Here is a 20,575-nt window from a genome sequence, read left to right as displayed (position 1 = left end):
TTTTTCCCGTGAAAGTCCCTGCTCTTGGAGGTTGGACCATTTTTTGGTACCGTGTCATGTAGCTCTGCTCAGAACAAACCTAGATGACGCGGTGGTACAGATTTCAGAAGCTGCCAGCACCTGGTCTATAGCAAAGCACCTACCAATGGAGCCATCCTTTAAGACAAAAACAAAAAGCTGTGCGGTGACAAAGCATAGATGAAGGAATAATCAAAATATTACAGACGTGATAGGTCCGTGGCTTGCTTCTTGTCCCCTGTAACGATGAAATAGGCTTCGTAAATGAATCAAGGGTGGTAACTTGGTTGAGAAGGGTTCTGAACATGTCCGTAGCCCACATCATGGCGTAAGTCTTGCCTTTATTAACTACGTGACGCTAACTTAATTTATAACGTAAACTGCATTTGGAAAGAGGAATTCTACAAGCATTTTGATACTGCTGCTTCAGTGCAGAAATGCTCCGTATGATAATTCGTGCCTTGAAATAACTCCGTTAACCTTCGAATCATCGAGAAGTACAGCTGGAAGGGACCTCAACAGGTCGTCTAGTCCAACCGGGGATCGAACATGCCACCTTGGCATTATTAGCAACACGCCTTGACATGTTCTGTGCATGGCATACATCAGAAAAGTAGCTTTTGGACTGGCTGTGTGGAGTAACACATTTTAAATCCTAAAAGTGCAATTTAAAGAGCACAGTTAAGTTGTGCATGTTTCATTTGAATATTAAACTTAGCAGCTCCCTTACAGGCCAAGTAACTGGCTCTGCTCGCCAACTGAAGCTCTAAACTATTAGCATAAAGTAACACCCTTGAGGGAGTAAGGGAAAGATGTCAAATGATAATTGCACAATTTTGGGGTAAGAGAGAATTTTTGTTGAGATTTGAAAAGCTGATCGTTGAAAATCATGAGCTGTAACAATATACCATTCCTATTTATAGTTCAGGTGAGATCTGTGCAGGCAGTAGGTTGAGGATAAAAGCAAATGTGTATACCCTAACATTTACAAGAGGGAGTTATTTTATGGTGTACTCTGATACAGAGACTTTCCTGTATTGTTTCACTTCATTGCAGTATGTAAATTGTGATTCTGATTATAGTGAACCTCTAGCATTAAAAAAAATTCTCACTGAAATTAAAAAATCTTCTATATAAAAAGTTTTCTTTCACATTGCTAAATTGGGATAATATCTGAAATCAAATGCCTGCAAGTCTTATTTAAATAGTATGCAGTGACATGTTAATTGCTAATTTCAATAACTTTTCTGAAAAAAAAGTGTTCAGAAAGTATAAATTTCTTACTATTTCCATAATTGGACTCTTCTGATTCATTTTCAGTTCAGTTGCTTGCTTTTAGCAATCAGCTTAGAAGTAAGAGGATTTTTTTTATTCTGCTCTTTTATTTGCTGCTCTGGGGTGTTTCAGTTCTAGTTAAAATACCATTTGGAAGCTACAAAGTACCCTTCTATTTATAAGTTAATATTTAATAGCAGTCCTTTTAAAAAAGTTTTACTGCAAGCAGACTCTGTCAGAATCCTGTTATCAATTGCTTCTTAATGAATGTGCAGCACGATCATGCCTTCTGTCCCGTCTGAGTGTAGGGTGCGGTGAATATTTGATGGAATAACTGGGATGGCTGCATTTCTTAAAAAGTTTTATGTGCAGCTCCAGTATAGAGCATCACATTTCTTACAGTACTTTCTCTTAGAGGGTTTGGCTGTCATTTGATACTAGCAAATTCAAGTTGTCAATTTGTTAATTTAAAAGCAGTATTCCAGGGTGTGAAAGAATGAAGTAGTAAAAAGAGCTTGCTGCTTTGGTAACCAAATCAGCCAGAGCTGTTTTTATATGGAAGTCTCTTCCCTTTTTTGCATTCTTGTCATCTTGGTCCCCCCTTTCTTTCATTCCTAATTTAGTATATCATGATTATGTGCAAGTAGCCTCTAGTGCTTTGACAGGCATCCTAAAATTTGACAGGCAAACTATAATTCCTGATCTGCTCTAAAAATAGCAGTAATCATTTTGTAATTCCACGGTGATAATTTAGTAATTCTGTGTTTGTTTGAGATGAACACCACCAAGCTTGTAGGCAAAACAACCAGCGCATTAAACATATCACAACACTATTTAAAACGCACACACACCTACACACCCCACCAACAACGTCAGTGTAGAACTAATTGGTGACTTCTCTATAGCACTACTGTGCTCCCCCCTTGTTCTTTAGGGCAGCCAAGTCACATTCTTGTTCTCTAGGGCAACCAAGTCATGTTCATGAGACTTCTGCATTCTTGCAAGCTTCCCTCATATGGGGGTGGTAAAGGGAGAGCATATACACCTGGGGTAGAACTGGGGACATTGGTGCTCAAAAGGTGAAATTGTTGCTTTAAATCTGTGCTTAGAGCTCAGCAATCCAAGGTTCTTCAACTTTATTAATAATTATTGCAAACTGCCAGTGTTTCTCCATTAAGCCTCCATGCACAGTACAGCTTCCTAGCATTAATTGGTCAGATCCATACTGTGTCCACACTTGGTTTCCCTTAAAGACTTGCTTCTGCTGTATTCCCTACAGAATTGACTTCATAAAAAAATCCCTATTTGTTGTTCCCCTTCAATAACCACTGTCTATGTCTTGTAGACAATGTTCCCTGTTCCTTCTTGGTCACTCGGAAAGTGTTTTGTGCTGTTATTTGTAATGTAGGAACACCTAAGGTTTTCCAACCAGCGGAGGACCCATAAATACGTGAGTTACCATAAATAAGCAATCATAGTTTGTGGTTATTCTGGGGACAGAATGGCTGAACCCAAATGGAGTCAGTACCTGGAATGAAATTGCAGATGCTTGAACTAAAAGTAAGATTAAATACTGAGAAATTGAAATTTTGTAATATTCAAAAGGAAAGATTTTAAGCTGCTTTTGAAGGAATAGAAACAATTGTCCCTCACAAACATTTTTATAAAGAGTTATTCAAATAAACACAAGCTTTTATGGTTCAAGGTACCATTCAGACAGATTTTGGATTCAAGTAGGAAATTTAATCTGGAATGTATCTAGATTTTTGCTGAAACTCCAACATTAAACAATACAGGTTTCCTGCCATATTTTTTGAGCAGTCCTGGGGTTGCTATTAAACTATCTGAAATTTAAGTACATGTGTAATATGGGTTGGGAGCTATATTATGTAGCGAGTAGATATTGGAATAATTAAAATCTGGGGATTCTCTCATTCTTCTGCAGAAAATGTTTCTTGTTCTGATAAATGTAGTGGAGTCTACGGTCAGTATGTCATAGGCAACAGAACAGCAATATGTAACTTCATGATCATCTTATAGAACAGTGTAAGAAGTGTCAGATTCAGACTTGCCTGTAAAAATAAAAATACCCTTTCTCATTCACTGAACATTACTGTTTCCACCTTAAAACTTGTTTGTGCACTATCCTTTAACCAATTAGTTTAAAATGTAAGTACTTTAAAATTAGGGCTTTAGTGACATATAATTGAACTCCCTACTGTGGGTTCCCCCCCCCCTCCAAGTGTTCATTCCATAAATTAAATTAGGTATTTTAGCCTCAGGCCTTCAGAAAAGGCATTTGAAGTCTTTCTTGAGCTAGTCTTCTCATTTCCTCCCTCTTTCCAATTTGGAGTACCTGCCCTTGTGTTCGTTCTTTTCCATTTTTTTCACACTTTGTTGTTGTTGCTGTCTTTCTTTTCCTCTGCTCCTCCCAAAATTTTTCCACTTAGTCTTGTCCCTCATGTAATGTTTTAAACTACTTCAGGCCATGTTTAAATGCTGTGTAGTGTGGCATGCCAGCACAGCTGTTGGCAGCTTTGTTCTGCACTGCAACTAAAGCTTGAGATGCCAATGGTGCAGTATCACTGCTTAAAATGAACACGGTTACTCTGCTACTAAAGTATTGTTAAAGACTGGTAACCTCTCCATATTATCAAAACTGTATATAAATGTGATGGAGTTCTGTACTGTGTTGCAGGACTTGCTATACATTTGGAAATAATTGTGTACAATTCAAGTTTGTGTTTCCAGTAAATCTTCCAGTCATTTTTCTAGAGAGAGCGCTGGGTCTGTTTGTTTTTCCATATACTCTCAAAAGTCTATGCTCACACTTTTTAATTATATATCAGTATTTCATCATTCTTGAGTGGTTTGGACCTTATATTTTTAATGATGTGCATATATTAAACCCTTAATTGTTAACTGAAATATTCACTTCAGTTGACATCTGTTAACTTTTTTTACTACTTCCATTTTCATTTTAACTTGTTGCTGTTTGTTTTTTTTGGAATAGTCCTCCCATTTCTCATCTTTGCTGCATCTGTTTAAAATGTTTCAGCTTTACTGCTGATACTATTCATTATGGCCCTACTAAATCATGTTGGCACTTGATGCCAGCTATAGAGCTAGTTAAGTTTTGACATGAATTCCAAATGCAGTCATTGCAGTTGGCGCAACTTCTATTTCAGCTGACTTTCCCTGTAGATCACAGTATTCCAAATGACATTCCCTAAAGCATTTCATATTAATTCAATATTGGCGGTTTTTTTTTATTACCATATACTGCCCTCAGTCATAGGCATTTCCCTGGGCTCACAGCCAAATGATTGCTGAAGAGCTTCTGTGTGTGACTGCAGTCTGCAAATGGCAAATTCAAGCTTGACACAAGGATGAGAGCAGTATGCGTCTCTGAATGTCCGATACCTGGGTTGTTTTGTTAGTTCCATGATTACTTTTGCTAAAATACTCACTAGATTATATGTGCTACCAAACTTCTGATATAGCGTATTTCTAAGTGTTAAGTTTCTGACCACAGTGAATATATGCTCTAAGGAAAAATAGTGCATATTAACTTGAGCAATGTGCCCTCTTTTTAGGCATTTTTATCCATAAGAATCCTTCCCACTGATTTGTCCTGGTACCTTTTTACAAGCTTTCTTTACCAGGGTAAACATTTTCTCCTTAGCCTTCTCAAACTGCCCTTGAGGTCTGGAACAAACCAATAGTACTGCCTTTCCTGACCTTACCTTAGGTTTAGGTCACAAATCTATTTTGGCCTAAATCTAAATGTGTTCTGCTATGTCAACCCCAATAGTACAGGTAATATTACATCTTTCTGCAAATGATGTTCATTCCTTACACACAGCAGTCCCTTTTCTTGCTTTACTTTGTGTTGTGTGCGCTGATATTTTCAGCTGATTTACTTTCGTGGTCTACCCGTGTTTTTTGATCCAGATTTATCAGACTCATTGCTGAATACATGCCTCTGATTTGGCCGTTGTATTAAGTTTTCTTCCAGAATTTCTGGGAAGGTATGTGACTTTTCCATTTTGTCTGCCCTTACTCTCCTTCTTGTTGCATAGCAATAATATATATTTCCTTCCATACTGATGCACTGATTTAATACATGGGCAGCTCTCTTTTGGATTCTTACAGTCTCTTGCTTATTGTGAAACATTTGCCAACTAAATTTCCTTATTAATCTCCGGTCCACTTATTTCAACTCATTAATCATAGATTCAGAGAATCGTACATATTGTCTCCTGTATTATTTTTGCTTACCTGCTATTCTCCTTCTGTCCCTCGTCTTCAGTCCTCCCCCTCCCCCCAGAAGAAAAACATTTTTGAATATACATATTCAAAATATTGTAATATTCATGTAGAAAGAGAGAAAGTACATGCACCTTTTTCATTTGAGGGTCTTAATTTATAGTTTATTATCCAAAGTGCTTTACCTAGCCTCAGTAGGACAGCCTTGAGATTTTGCAAATTGACTCTGTGATCTTTCTAGTAATTCCACATAGATGTTACACTTCACCTCTCTGAAACCTACCTCTCCATTTGGCACCTTGCCAGTCTAAAAATGCCTTCCTCTCCTTTCTCTTGTATGAGTCACAGACTGTGAAATGAAGCATGCCATCAATGCTAGTAGGATTCACTTTGCAGCCTGTGGGACTTGCAAGAAGGTTGATTTTTCTACCAGTTTTGGAATTTATGTGCAAAATAGTTCTTGCCACTGAGTTTCAATGTAAAACCAAGTCTGGCAGGGGGTCTGTGCAAAGACCCACCACACCACTGCAACATTTGGGTGTGAAAAGGGAAGTGTGTTTGCCACTGATTTTGCAGAAAACACAGAAGACAGTGGTGTGGTGAAATGAGCACAGAACAAAGAATGGGCAATTAAGGAAGCAGTTTATGGCACTTGGGAGAGAGAAAAAATAATTACGCTTTCAGAAATAAAAAGCAAGGAGAGAGTTGTTTTGGGGTTTTATGGATTTTCATTGTATGGTAATAATCAGTTGACTTTGTATAGAATTAGCTATATTGAATCAGGGCACTGGTCCTTCTGGTTCAGTATCCTGCTTTTTTGGTAACCACTTCCATCTTTTCTTTCTTCTATCTTACGCTGTTTTGCAAAATGAAACCCTATACCACTTTAAGGAAAGCCTGCCCTTGTCAATCCTTGGACAGATCACCAAAGTCAGCCTTTTTCAGACGTGTGACAGACCAGAACATTAGATGCCTAAAATTCTGGGTAACTAACTGCAACCAATTTTAATATGGAGAGTTTGCCCCCTTCTATACAGAAAAGTAGCTTAAAATTAAAATGGGTGTATTGGAATACAATGGCGGGGGGTGCTGACAAGGTTAGAGAGCTCTTCTGTGTGGTGAACGTTATCTCTGAGCAGGAATACTGACGCAGCAGCTATCAACATTGGAGAGATGTGGATGTGCTTAGAAAGATCAATGAATATCAGAGGTTCACAGATAACAAGTGGCTGATGCTAGCTACCAGAGGAGCACCAGCTTTTTGAATTTCAGGAAGAACATACTGGATGTGAAGCACAGTAGGGACAGTGATTAGGTAACAACAAGTATATGGAGAGAAGAAGATTGTCTAGAAAGTATCAAGAGGTTGAAGATCACAAATTATTATCAAGCAGAGAAAAGGAGGAGAAAAATCTTGTTAGTAACTTGAGTCCTACAGTATTATTTAGCAGTCTGTCATCTGGAGCAAGCTAACAGAATAGCTTGTCAGAACAACCCACCATTAGCCTATTTTTTCCCGTGTAGCATTTAATATAACATATACCTACATCCCTGGACTTTTTAAAATGTTCATGTGTGGGCACACCATACCTGACAATGGGGGAGGGAGAGGGTGGGAGCAGTTTGTTTACTACACAGCTCTGTTTTGGGTGATATACTGGTAATTAGACAATACAATTTGTTGGGAATAGCATATTAGTGCAATATGCCTATGTGGAACAAGGGCAAGCAAGACTTCTGTCCCTCTCTTCCTGTTATCTGCTCTACTAAGGGTATGTTTACAGTGGTGTAGTATAGAAATATCCTGGCTGGCAAAGGGATTGGTAGAAGCCTGGATGCAGTAGCAGTCAGCACAGACTAATTTACCTTGTGTCACAGCTGGGTAAGTTTGCTTTTGTGAGAGATTTTTATATGTAACTTTTTCTTAACTGAAAAGTAGAACTTCCTAGGAATGGAATTTGGGAAGCCTCTTCGGCTGGAGCAATGAAACTTTGTCCTGCACACACAATCCACCCCTAGCCTCCCCTACCAAAGCAGAGTGTGACCATCGCAGCTTCTTTTCCACCCAAAGAGTTAGAAAAGCATCTGTTTTTCATGAGGCCTACATAGTGATTTGTGGCTGCTAGATCTGTACAAGTGCCATGGCAGTAGTATATTCAGATTGACAGTTGTAAGACCACACAACCAAACACTTCCCTTTTCACACCCAAATGTTGCAGTGGTGTGGTGGGTCTTTGCACAGACCCCCTGCCAGACTTGGTTTTACATTGAAAGGATACAACACAGCATGCAGGCAAAATTCACCACGTCATCTACTTCAGTTAAAAAAAAATGTCTTTTACTGTTACTGTCAAGGGGATTAATTGAATGTAAAGCCATTGATATTGTTGCTTCCCACCTAAGAAGCAGTGATCCTCGATATCGAGGGTGTCCAGGTCCATTTAGGATGACCCATCTCTCGTGGCAGGGGCAGTGGCTTGTTTATGCACCTACCAGAGCCACTGAGCTGGCATGGCTTTGAAACCCAGGGCATGAATGCTTCTGCCGCTCAACTCCCTTCCCTATTCCTTTCCTCCTGCTGCTGGTTTGAGTAGTCAGTGGCAACCAAGATCCCCAAATTAGCCAGTGGGTGAGAGGATGAACAGCAGCAGCATTCACCCCCTTGGTTCCAAAACTGCACTGACAGCAGCTGTACGAGCTGCACCAACAAACCCTGTGGGTCACAATTTAATTACCTGTGAACTGCCAGTTGGACAACCCTGCTGTAAATTAACAATATGAATACTCTAGGAGTGTCTGGTTTCAATGAAGATGGTTTTATATCGTAAAGTATTTAAAATGATATAAATAGATATTTCTGTCCAGTTGCATAAGTGCTTCAATGGCAGATGCAAGGAAATGTTTCTGAGATTGCATTTCAAACAGAGAGAATGCTTTTTTAGAAAGCAAATAGCATTTGAGGTTGAGTCTCTCTGTAGGGTGGCCGGAGTTTTTGGAGTATAAAGCATCTTACATGATTACCTCTCTGTAACTCTTTTTGCTTTTGTACTATCTTAAGCATGACTGCAACTCTTGCATTGTATAGCGTTGACTTGTAGGTAGTGCTGTTGAAGGAGCTGAATTCAATGGGAGTAGTTACAGTCAATTAGGATTGCAGAACCGGACTTTAGGAAGAGATCTAGTGACTTGACAGAAGGTGAAAGTAAGCATCCCCAGGCTCAGCTGAGTAAAACTGACTGGCCATGAAGGTTTACAAATGTCACTCTCACATCCCATGTATAAGCATATGACCCCAACAGTCACCGGAAATGAAGGTAGACAGGCTGTGTGTTTTCCTAATCATGCTGGGAAACTGACCTAAACTTACAACAGAATTGTGTGGTGTTTCACAAGAATGTTACCTACAAATTACATTTCAAGTTTTAACACTTTCACTCCAACTTATTTGAGCTCCTTGGGTACAAATTGAATAGTCCGCTTGTAACTTGCACTGATTTGTTACTGGAATAACCGTTCACTTATTTCCTAGTGCAGAGAATCCAGCCTGTCATTCATACAGAAGGGAATGAATTGAATAGTTCAGGAATTTCACAGACAAGTGTGTCTTACAGGTGTCAGGCGCTCAATTCGCAAGCTAGTCACTTCTACCACTGTAATAGCTTCCAAGATATGCTAATGTTTTTGTTGTGGCTAGTAAATGAAAAATAAATTACTACGCTGTGTTTGCTGCTACAATCATTCCATGGTTTTAATAACTTTGAAATGTCAGTGTCTGAAAAATTACCAAAATGGTTATGGGCTGAAGGCTTCTGAGTTGCCTAGAAAGTTGCCTTGTTTAAAACAATTGCTAATAGATACCACTCAGAATATCTTCCTTTTTGATGCAAGTAGCTAAAAAGTATGCAATTGCTCAGTAATTAGCTCAGTAAAAACTCTAGATGATGGCTTGCAATGGAAAAGAATAATTCTTAGTGAAGTGGCAAATGATGATCGCTTCTCTTTCTGTAATAATTTGCTTCATCACCCTGAGATGGGTACCTTGTTGCATTTAAATGAAATGGAATAAAGTGATCTACCTGATAGGCTCAGTAATTTCCACTACTGTCTCTTTATAGTTGACTGGTACTTCAATCACTTAACTCATTGCTTATGTGAAATGTTGTTCTTCTCTCAAGCTTTTTTATTCTGTATCTTTTATGAAGACTTGCATTACCTCCATGATAAACTGGATAGCTGTGCACAGTACAGAAACCTGAGTCAGCTTTGCATTTTGTGGTACATGTTCATTCTTGGCATGTGATCCGTAAACATCCCAGGGCAGAGGTCCACTAGTGATGCTGGCATGTGATACAGAGAAAATGAGTGCTGTTGTGCGGCTATCCTGAAAGGACAGTCTGGGTTCAAGACAATTATGTAAGCATATATGATACATACAAACACTTTGTTACGCAAATTTGCACAGCGTAGTAAGGAATTGGATGCTCTTTACTGTCTTTCTGTTAGCTTTGTTGTAATAGCCAAACAGATTGACTAATGGGGTAACACTTGCAATGCTAAGCTAAATAAGCACTTGAGCTGCCCATTAGTGTTTGAATCAAAGTATTTTAAAGCTTCTAGTGGTGAATACATTGCCTACTGGGTAACATGTAGGACCAAGAGTGGGAAAGTCTGACTTTGTGTTCTGAAGTAACTTGTGCCTTGGTTTCCCCATTTTTCAAATAGATGCCTGAACTTTATAGGGCCCTTTGGTACAGTACATACTATTAAGTTAGTAGGCTTCTGTACCGTTTTTCCTCTTATTATATGACTACACATGAGTTCACAGTTGCTAATATTACGTGATTTTTTTTTCTGTGTGTGAATTTAAAAAGGGAGCCGGGAAGGACCAAACTTCCTTGTTTGGGGAAAATGCAGAAAACTGCATGAGCTTTGCAAGCAAGCACTAGAGCAGCAAACTGAGCAAATAAGGAGTCGTTCAACTGTAAACAGCATAGTTTTGAATGATGAGCCCCAATTGCAAAACTTGCTCAGTTGGATTTTTTTTTTTAAATAAAGAAGTTGGCAAAAAGTATTTTGTAACAACAGTAAAGTGTATTTTCCCCTCCCTTTTTGCCACTCTTTTTCCAAATTATTTTGAGTTTCTGGCTTTCCTACATTAACCCAAGACTACTTGTATTGGAATAAATCCTTAAACCTTCTACCTTTTTATGTTAAAATAGTTTTCTTGTGCATGTTACATTTATTACAAGAATAATGGGCCAGATTCTCTTCTACCTCGTAGGGACCTAAATGCAGTCCTATTCCACCGTGCCTGAGTCCCTGAAAAAATGTTTACATGTCTGCTTTACTTTGATGACATACTATTATTTTAGCTTTAAGATAAGTCACAGAGAGGAGAGGAGGTGGAAGACCCATCTACCTTTTACATTAATATTGTATTTGGGAATTAAACTAGGGTGGAATAGGATCATACTTTAGGCATCTGAATTCATGCCTAACATGTGGAATAGGATCCAACCCAATATGCTCTTTTGTTGGCTTCAGAGTCATTTCACCAGAAGTGCTGAACTTAATGCCTATTTTCTTTTCATTACAGTACGTTTCTATACCTGAAGTTCCTAGTAGTGTGGGCACTAGTACTGCTGGCAGATTTTGTCCTGGAGTTCAGATTTGAATATCTCTGGCCATTCTGGCTTTTCATCAGGAGTGTTTACGATTCCTTCAGATACCAGGGCTTGGTATGTATAACAGAAAATTACTGAAAAAGTAATGTTGAGTTCCTAATAGCACAATGGAAAGGTTCTAGGGCTATAGTAGGTTACTGTATATAACCAACTCAATACTCTCATTAATCATTAGTGAAGAAAGATTATTTAAAGTTAGAGCACTTACAGGACCTAATTGACCCGGGCACAGGTTCTTGCTTTGGCATGTAGTTCGTTCTTATTTAATCTTGGATAAATCACTTAATTTTTATGTGCTTCCATTTCCTATCTTTAAACTGGGGATAATTATACTTTACCTTGAACAGGTCTTTGGAAAGTAGGCACACTGAGGGTTAGGCTCTGTGGTAATTGAGCCATATAAGGATCAGATAAAGAAAAAAAATGATCATATCTTTAAGTTGGTACCATATTTTCTGACATACTGTATGCTCCCACAGAAGACACCTGCCTTGTTTTTGGGAAGGCAGTCTAAAGAAAAAATGATTTTTTTCCAGAGTTATGGCTACAGCAGGGACAGAGCCTAGTCTTCAGTTCACTCACCCTCCCTTTCCTGCTTAATCCTGCTGAAGACTAGAAGGCTGTGAAATAGGAGGAGAGAAACCAGGAGTGGCTAAAAGGCAGCAAAGTTGTCAGAAGAAAGGTTAGGTTGACTAGAGGAACATCAAAGACTATTAAAAAGGAGAAACAAGGTTAATACCTGTGGAGTGAAGACCAGTTAGCCATTAAGAAAATTGACACTCTTAATTGCCTTAATAGACATGCCACTGCTGCTGGTTTGCTGTGTTAGGTGAGGAAGCTGATGTTGTGTGTTGCAGACACCTAAGACATGTACCCAAATTTGGGGGGGGGCTGATTTTCAGGGGGGAAAGGTGCATGCAGTATGTGAGTAAATATAGTAATATTTCTAGGTGCCAATAAGAAAACTAAGACTTAAAACAGTTTATATTAAAACGTGATTTATATTTATAGTTTCTCTCAACTTTTATGCGTTTACTCTGCAGGGTACAAAGTTTGTTTGTTTGTTTTCCTGATGGGGTATGCATATTTGAGAAATAAGATGAGGCTTTGTAGCTGAAAATTACTCTTAATTTCAAATTGTTACTCAGCACTGGTTAATTTTTATCCATAAAATATTAGAAATATAATTCCCCTACCCCTTTTAAAAATCTCCAGCTATTTTTAGAGGTCAGTTGTACTCATGCAAAGGTATAATAGACAAGCCCATCCATATTATATTGGATATTGAATATGAGCAGCCCAATCCCTGCTCAGTTCCTTTAAATTATGATTTAACATTTATGTTTCCTGGAGTGTAGCAAGGTTTTCTGGTAGTATTTTTTGAGCTGCAAACTGGAGCTGGCCATAAAGTTGTAATAAAATAACGGCTGACCTCAACTGTGTAATGAGGCACGAAGCCAAACGCCAAGTGGTTCTAGCACCTGAGAGGTGGAGCAGTCCAAGAGTTCTGACCCCGGGACATGGGAATTGTCAAACTATATGAGATCAGTGGTCCGTCAACACACGTGTCCTATCTACGAATGGGTAGTAAAAGCAGTTTTAGCCATGGAATCACTTCCTTGTGGACACGTGTCTTTTGGTTGTCAGTGATCAACTTATCCCTTATGTAGGTAGGTACATCGATAGACATATTTAAATCCCATTTGATATAATATGGATGGGCTTGTCTACTTAAATATCCAATGCTTATTTGTAAGTATAACATTACAAAAAAGCATTTGTTGATGTCCAGAGAAAACTACATGCAGCCTAAGCCCCTGTCAGTAGTTGAAGTCCTACCAGCCGCTGCGTTCGGACTTCATGACCTTGTGTGAAGATGTGCTGGCAGAATGGACAGGATCTAAATGATTCTGAATAGTGTGCTGTTTGTCCCATAATTTATGGCTCAGAACCTGCATTAGCCAGATTGCTCCATTAGTTTGCCCATTTTGTAGCCATTAATAATGTTTTCACATTGAAATAACCCTGAAGTCCTTGTTAGCAAACACAAAGTGTTTTTTACTGGGATATGACTGAAGCACTAAGACTTCTCTTTTCTTCCCTTTTCTTTAGGCCTTTTCAGTATTTTTTGTTTGTGTAGCATTCACATCAAATATAATATGTCTGCTCTTCATACCAATACAATGGCTATTTTTTGCTGCCAGCACCTATGTATGGGTACAGTATGTCTGGCACACCGGTAAGTCCGCACTCTTATGGCAACAATTTGTTGGTAAAATATAAATCTTACTATTTTCAGCAAGGTGCAGAAACATAGTTTATCAGTTATTTTTATTAATATTGTTTATACAGCTGCCACCTTGTTTGTGTTAAATTGAAGTCCCTCTGTCATGGTAAAAATCAAATTAGTTTTAAAATATCCTTAAACCACAGATTTGTATCTGAAACTTCTTTGTGTGTAACTTCTTGAAAATGGTAAGATGCCTTGACTGATAGCTCCAAGTATGTATGATCCCCAGAACAGTATGAAAAAAAAAAAGAAAAGAAAAGCTGATGCCTGACTTCTGAACATTTATGCAGTATCTTGGGAAACTTGAGTAACAAAAAGTTTTGTTAAATACTGTCAGAACTGTTTATTTAAATGACTAACATTGTTAAATTGGGAGATAAATGACAAAACAGTTTTCCCTTCCCTTCACTGATAAAAGTACTTATCAATACACTTGTGAACATTTTAACATAAAAGAAGCCTGCAGTTAGCAGCAGGGATGTTCCCAAGATAAAGCACTTGCCACACTTCTCTTTATTCTGAAAACAGAGTTTCTGACCACAAACTTTAAAAAATGAATTGTCCCCCAAAATCATGATTGTTTTAAAACTGCTGAGATTTTGTTTTTTATACCTATTGGGCTCTTCTCATTCGGTTCCTGACTCATTAGGTACACTTAATTCATGTTCTCAAAATTTTTCCAAACCCAAGAGGTTTAGAACTTTTTTGAATGAAAGTGAGGATCCCAGCTTAGTTATCTGCCTCCAAGACCTGGGACTTTTAAGAAAAACACCAAATATTACAAGAGTTGCAATAGAATTGCAGGAGTTAGCACTGCAGTGAGCATTTCTCAGCCCACTGATGGAGGCAGCTGTCTTGCTTGCAAGTTAGTCATAATACCAACGTGGGAGTCTAATGGAAGAGATTGAATGAGTTGTTGCCCTTCCTTAATCTTCTAAGGAATCCTAAAAATAATTTTGGACAGGATTTTAAATATTTTTAAAATCCTAAAGTGTTCCTTCTTAAATGACATGACTGTTCAGCAAGATGGGTGCCTCATAGATTTAGACCTGAAGGCAAACACAGCATTAACTGTCCTGATTTTGATTCTTGGAAAACCAACTCTGGAATGTCTCACAGTTGCATAAAATTAATCTAGTTAATTCCATTGAGCTCTTGGTAAATTTAGAAAAAAACATTACAGTTGTTACTCATGAATGCGGTATTGGACAGTGCATCAAGTGCTGCTCTTCAGCATGGCTGGAGAATCGTAAAATAATTAGTCCTTTCAGCTACAGTCTAGCAACATGGGAATGGTGGGAGGTCACAATGCCCTTCACAGTTTGTGACACCTTTCCCTGAGGTTGCAAACTCTACCATTTACTGCCATTTATAAAGTGAGACAGCTGGGTCTGACACGTGGTTGCTCAAAAAAGAGCTACGCATGTAACCTAGTAATCAGCCCACAAAAACAGTTTTCAATTTTGGTTTTACATCTGAGATCTTCCCAAAGCGCCATAAAAGATGACTGAATATCTACAGAGAGCAAGAACCTTTCTTTATATTTATTATTGTGAAAGTAATAGAGTACAGTTGAAAGTAGCCTGTAATATAGCTGCTACATATCAAATCAATAACTTCTACAAGTGACAAACTCTTGTTGACTGGCTATGCCTTATTCCTGCTAGGAAGTCATGCTTCTCTAATTTAAACTAATAAAAATTAAAACGCAGTGGAGCAAAGGACCCCGTGTGATCTTCTACCTAATCTAGAGTTTGTGTTAAAGAGTCCGTTGCCTACATTTGGGGAAGGAATTCGGTGTATTGGGTGACAAGTGATACGCTTACCCAGTCCTCTTCTCAGCTGTCAGATTGGCTTGCATGTTTGATTTTACCATTCACATCCAGCTCTAAGAGGTGCCCAAATAGGTCCTTCTGGTTCAGTCCATGTTAACCCTTCCCTGTTACCAGAGTCCTAAACTATAATATTGCCCCAGGTTCTGTAGGGTTTCCCCACTTGAGTTCTTCTTTGCTGGAAGGTTTCTCACTTAGGCGTTTAGTAATTAGTTCTTTTAATAAAGCAAAGGTTTAAGTTACCCTTTAATTAAACCCTGTTTAGATTTTGTTTTCCAAAAGCTACTCTTTAATTCCACATATCCAGGCAGCTTTGACTAATAACTTCCTTTGATTTCTAAGTCTTCTGAAAGTATAATTTCAGGGTGTTTGTTGCTTTTAATATATTATTAATGCATGTCTTTCATTTCTTTTCCCATAGAGAGGGGGGTATGTTTACCAACAGTATCGCTGTGGATACTTTTTGTTTATATTGAAGCAGCAATTAGATTTAAAGATCTCAAAAATTTCCATGTGGACCTTTGTCGTCCCTTTGCTGCACATTGGTAAGTGTTGCTCCCCTTTTTAACCTTGATGCCATCATACAAATTCACAGTTGCTTATCTTTTGCCCTTTGTCTGTCACTAAATATTCCAGACATAATGTGTGATAAACTTAATCCAAGTATAACACACTCAGGATGTCTTGCTTGTGAACTGGAGGGAATTGCAGTATCTATGCCAAAGATTATTGCTCTGTTTCTTTAAACATTTTTCATGAGCTTACAACAGATTTCCATTTATAGAGATTAGTAAAATACATCCAAAAGTGTTAGATAAATGTGGCCAAAATTTTTAGTGATACTTGATTAGCTGATGTTTTTGTCCCTTTTATGAATATCCACAAATGTCTTTCTGTAATGATGGAGTGAGTCATCTGCTTCCAGTGTGAGGCCTTAGAGATCTATGATTGAAAAGTTAATGTATGTCTGTATTTTTGGTTGGGGGTGGGGAAGGGTTTGGAGGTACTGCAACCTTATTCTTGTCCCGTTCAAAATCCCCATAGTGAATTGCAGCTGGCAAATTGAAACAACAAACAAATTGCATAATTTTTACAGTAATTAGTGGTAATGACTTCTCAGTAAATACAAAATATCCTTTTGAGGAAAAAATATACTTTTAAACAGCAGTAATTTTATAAGGCAATATTCATTTATCTGCTTTGGGTTTAAAAGAGTTTGTCTTTTTCTTGGAGTCACTTAGTCCAGTTCTCAGTGATACAATTGCATGAATAAATTAGACATCTGTCACTTAAATGTACATTGTGCAATAAATCCATTAAAATTTTAATTAAATTCTATAATAAGTTACAGAAGTACTTCACATGACAGAAGAACCTCTCTTCACAGTATCTGAAGTGGATGAAAACATTCCAGCTTATCATCTCAGTTTTAGAACTATAGCTACAGCTGGCTTTGCACCGTGTCACAAAAGAAACATTGGCAAAGATAACAGGAGATGCATATGCAAATAATCGCCACATTTTGGCTGCATGTTGGGAACACAAATTTACTTTGTGTCATTAACAGGCAGGGGATAAAAAGACTGAATAATAGTTAACAAAATCCACTCTTGGTCTAAGACACCAGAGTGTGTAAAAAGATGAATTACTTGGGAATCTATAATTAACTATACAAAATCATCAATGCCATATATTGCTGGTAGCTCTGTTTCAGGGTTTGTAAAGTACATTAGATTAGTTTTCATATCGCTTTTAAACAATGATAAATATTAAAGAATTTGTAAACAAAAATTCTTGCAAAAATCATTTATTATCAGTTATAAATAAAGATAGTGCATCTCAGAATTTTTCAGTAGCATGTTAGCAAATTAGTTAGCCTAAACTATTTTTATGTAACTTTCATGCTAGCAGGTTTGGCTTTGGTTTTATTTTCCTTTTGCTAGTGGATGGGATTTTTTCCATCTTAAAATTTAAAAAAAAAAGATTTTTGGGATGAATTGTTGCCAGTGGACATTTACGTATTAGGCCCTTATTAGCAAAGCTAATAGTATGATCTGCTAGCATTTTATATTGCTGCAATTCTGACCATATGATAAGAATATTAATTTTTGTATGATCAAATTGCTGTATAAAAAAAAATCCTACAGCATCCCTATTATTCTGTAATAATATTATCCCTCTTTTCTTGACTGGGAAACTAAGACAGGGGTGAGGTAAAACCGCTTGCTGAAGCCCATATGTAAACTAAGTAAAAGAGCTGAGTTTAGAACTCAGAAGTTCCTGGCTCATAGTCGAAAACCTAATCATCTAGACCAGTATTTTCCTAGGGCTGTGCAAAGCTTCAGTCCCTGATTTGATTCGGACCGATTCAGCGGCTGAATCAAATCAGAGGATTCTTTAATCTCTCTGAATCAATTCGGAGAGATTTGGAAGGATTCGCCGATTCGGACATAGACACAGCTTTAAACATTTTTTCTACATACCCCTAGGTAGCAGGCGGCTTGTGAGCGTTGCGATGATGGGGTGCATGGAGCATGGCACAGAAGCATGGGGCGCTCCCCAGCGTGCTCAGCAGCAGACCCAGAAGTTCTGGTGTCTCCTGGGTCTGGGGAGGGTACCTGGGGTCCCCCCCCATGGCCGATTGCCCAGGGGGGACGGACAGCGTCCTTGGGGGCAGACCCAGAAGTGGACCAGAACTACTACTGGTCCACTTCCAGGTTCGCCTCTGAGCATGTGGAGGCCTCCCCCCCGCACTCCTGTGGGATGCTCCATGTGCCCCAGCATCACAGCATTCACAAGCCACGCTGGTACCTTGAGGTATGTAGAAAAAACATTTAAAACTGTGTCTATGGCCGAATTGCTGATCGTCTGAATCAGTATCGAATCTTCAGATTCAGATTTGGCCGAAACGAATTGGGGACAGTGATCCGAATCAGTGAATCGAATCACTGTTCCTGATTTGGGCCAAATCTGAATCAAATAGGGCCCATTTCGCACACCCCTAATTTCTCCTACTTTTTAAATCATATACATTCTTTTAAGTTTGTTATGTTGTGTTACTCCTATAATTCCTTGGTATGGATGATAATAGGGAGGAAAATCCTTTTATGTCATTACAGCCACACTGTAAACTCTCCAGCAACCTGAGAAAGAGAGATTGTAGAGTTAATCTTCATTTTTATTTTTTCTTTCTTTTTCTCAGTTTTTCTCTTTAACCCTTTTCCCCATTTCTTCCTGTTACTTACCCTCCAAAAGTTATCTACTTACCCCAGTCTGAGACACCGTTCTAGACCACATTAGCTGTTACCTCCTTCAAGAATGCCTAGCCTACTGTATTTCCTAGTCTGGCACTTTTTGAAAGTAGCCTTAACATATGAATAAAATAAGGGTATCTGCATTGCCATCATCCTTTTTAATGTAAAAAACTGTGTGTGGTACATCTCTGATTCATTCATGCAGTCATATTTCAGTTAAAGTTATCTTCTTTCTAGTATTGGCTATCCTGTTGTGACTTTGGGCTTTGGCTTCAAAAGTTATGTCAGCTACAAAATGCGATTAAGAAAACAAAAAGAAGTACAGAAAGAGAATGAATTTTATATGCAGCTTCTCCAGCAAGCTCTACCCCCAGAGCAACAGATGCTACAAAGGCAAGAGAAGGAAGCAGAGGAAGGTAGGTTGTACAGACTGCATAATGTTTTCCTGCCACCAGCTATAATTATGAAGATCCTGTGCATGTTAATCCAGACCTTCATTAATCCACACAGTCTGTATAATTGATACAAAAAAATCACCAGGCTCCTTTCTTTAGCAATGTATTGCAGTGAGGCCCCATATCACTAATATTTCACAATAGTTTGTTTTTATGCTATGAAGAACCATCAATTTAAAATTTAAACTCTGGGGGAAAAAAGCAGTTTCCAATGCTTAGTCCTTTTTAACTTCTCTCTTTGGTGACTCAACAAATGAGAAGTTTTAAACCAGTTTCCTGGCCATTAGTCAGAATCAGCAAAGTCCTGCTATGTTCATTTAAAACACTAAGATTATTGCATGGTAGGGAAAATGAGTCTCAATTTAAAAAAGAAACTGTTGCAGGATTATTTTTCAAGTATGATCTATTCTGGTTGAAAGTAGAAGTTTAAATGTTGCCCTTCTCCCTCTGAATTAAACAGCAGTTACTTTTAATTATGCTTTTAATTTTATTTAAACAAATAAACAATCATAGCAACAAATCATTTATGTAGTGAAGGAAAAGATGGAGCAATACATTTAATCTACAATTACCAGAAACTAATTTTTCAAAATGAAAAAAAATCCATTTTACAGCAAATACTTTTAAAGCAAATTCCTCCATATGAATTTTCACCTTATTTCATGGTTTGTGGAGCACTGTATATATAAGAGAAGTACTATGTTACTGGGTGACGGTTGCCTGAATCTGGCAATGGCATTAGGTATGAAGCAGAACACGGTGACTCTCACTGTCAGAAAATAACAGTTGTGCTGAAATGCGTTTCCTGAGTTGTCTAACTGCTGTAATAAAACAGAGATAAATGAGACCTGTGCAGTTACTGGGACTGTTAGACCTGGACATTATCATGATCATTCATCATAAAGCTGCAGAGCTCTTAACCATTTCAGATACTTAATTGAAATAAGGTGGGAGAAATCCTCCTCTTCTAAGAAATGATAAAAAATATTGTTTTATTTCTAAAAAGGGGTGTCGGTTTAATTCCCAGACTCTTACCTGACTACTTCGGCTTGATAATCATTATAAGTAATATCTAAGATTACAATAATTAAGCAAGCACAAAAACATCTTTCTAATTTGAAAGTACTGTGGGCATTCCATGTTGCAGTTTCTTCTGTTGGTCATGTAGGCCTTTCACACAGTAACAAGGAAGAGAGAGGCTTTAAAGCATTATGAAAGTATTATGGCAAAACCATAAAAATTGCAAGGAAATTCAAGGGCAGAAGAATAAGTGGTAGTTTTAAGAACTGCAATTTTTTTAAAGTTTCAGATTAATCATGTCCCTCAATCTATTTTTTTTTTTTTTTTTAATCTTTCATTGCTTTGTTAGTCATTCTTGTAATATGGTAAGATAGCGATACTATTCTCTGAGGGGTATTTATTTATAGCAGAAGTCCTTTCCTGTAAGGTCCTGCCTATCAAAAAGTAGTCTTAAGTGTTAACCTTGTCTTTCTAAATT

The 20,575-nt window shown here is 37.9% G+C and overlaps 1 protein-coding gene across 1 annotated transcript in view; it reads left to right on the top strand.

The window, feature by feature from the left end:
* MACO1 (macoilin 1) overlaps nt 1-20,575 on the top strand; it is a 41,255-nt gene that overhangs the window by 891 nt on the left and 19,789 nt on the right. Inside the window, exons 2-5 of the mRNA XM_006276774.4 lie at nt 11,159-11,300; nt 13,359-13,485; nt 15,790-15,913; nt 18,860-19,038. Of these exons, the coding sequence (XP_006276836.1) occupies nt 11,159-11,300; nt 13,359-13,485; nt 15,790-15,913; nt 18,860-19,038 (572 nt within the window). The remainder of the gene's footprint in view (nt 1-11,158; nt 11,301-13,358; nt 13,486-15,789; nt 15,914-18,859; nt 19,039-20,575) is intronic.

This window comes from Alligator mississippiensis, chromosome 6 (assembly GCF_030867095.1).
Source record: "Alligator mississippiensis isolate rAllMis1 chromosome 6, rAllMis1, whole genome shotgun sequence".
NCBI classification, from domain to species: Eukaryota; Metazoa; Chordata; order Crocodylia; family Alligatoridae; genus Alligator; species Alligator mississippiensis.
This window is presented reverse-complemented; position numbering and strand designations above follow the sequence as displayed.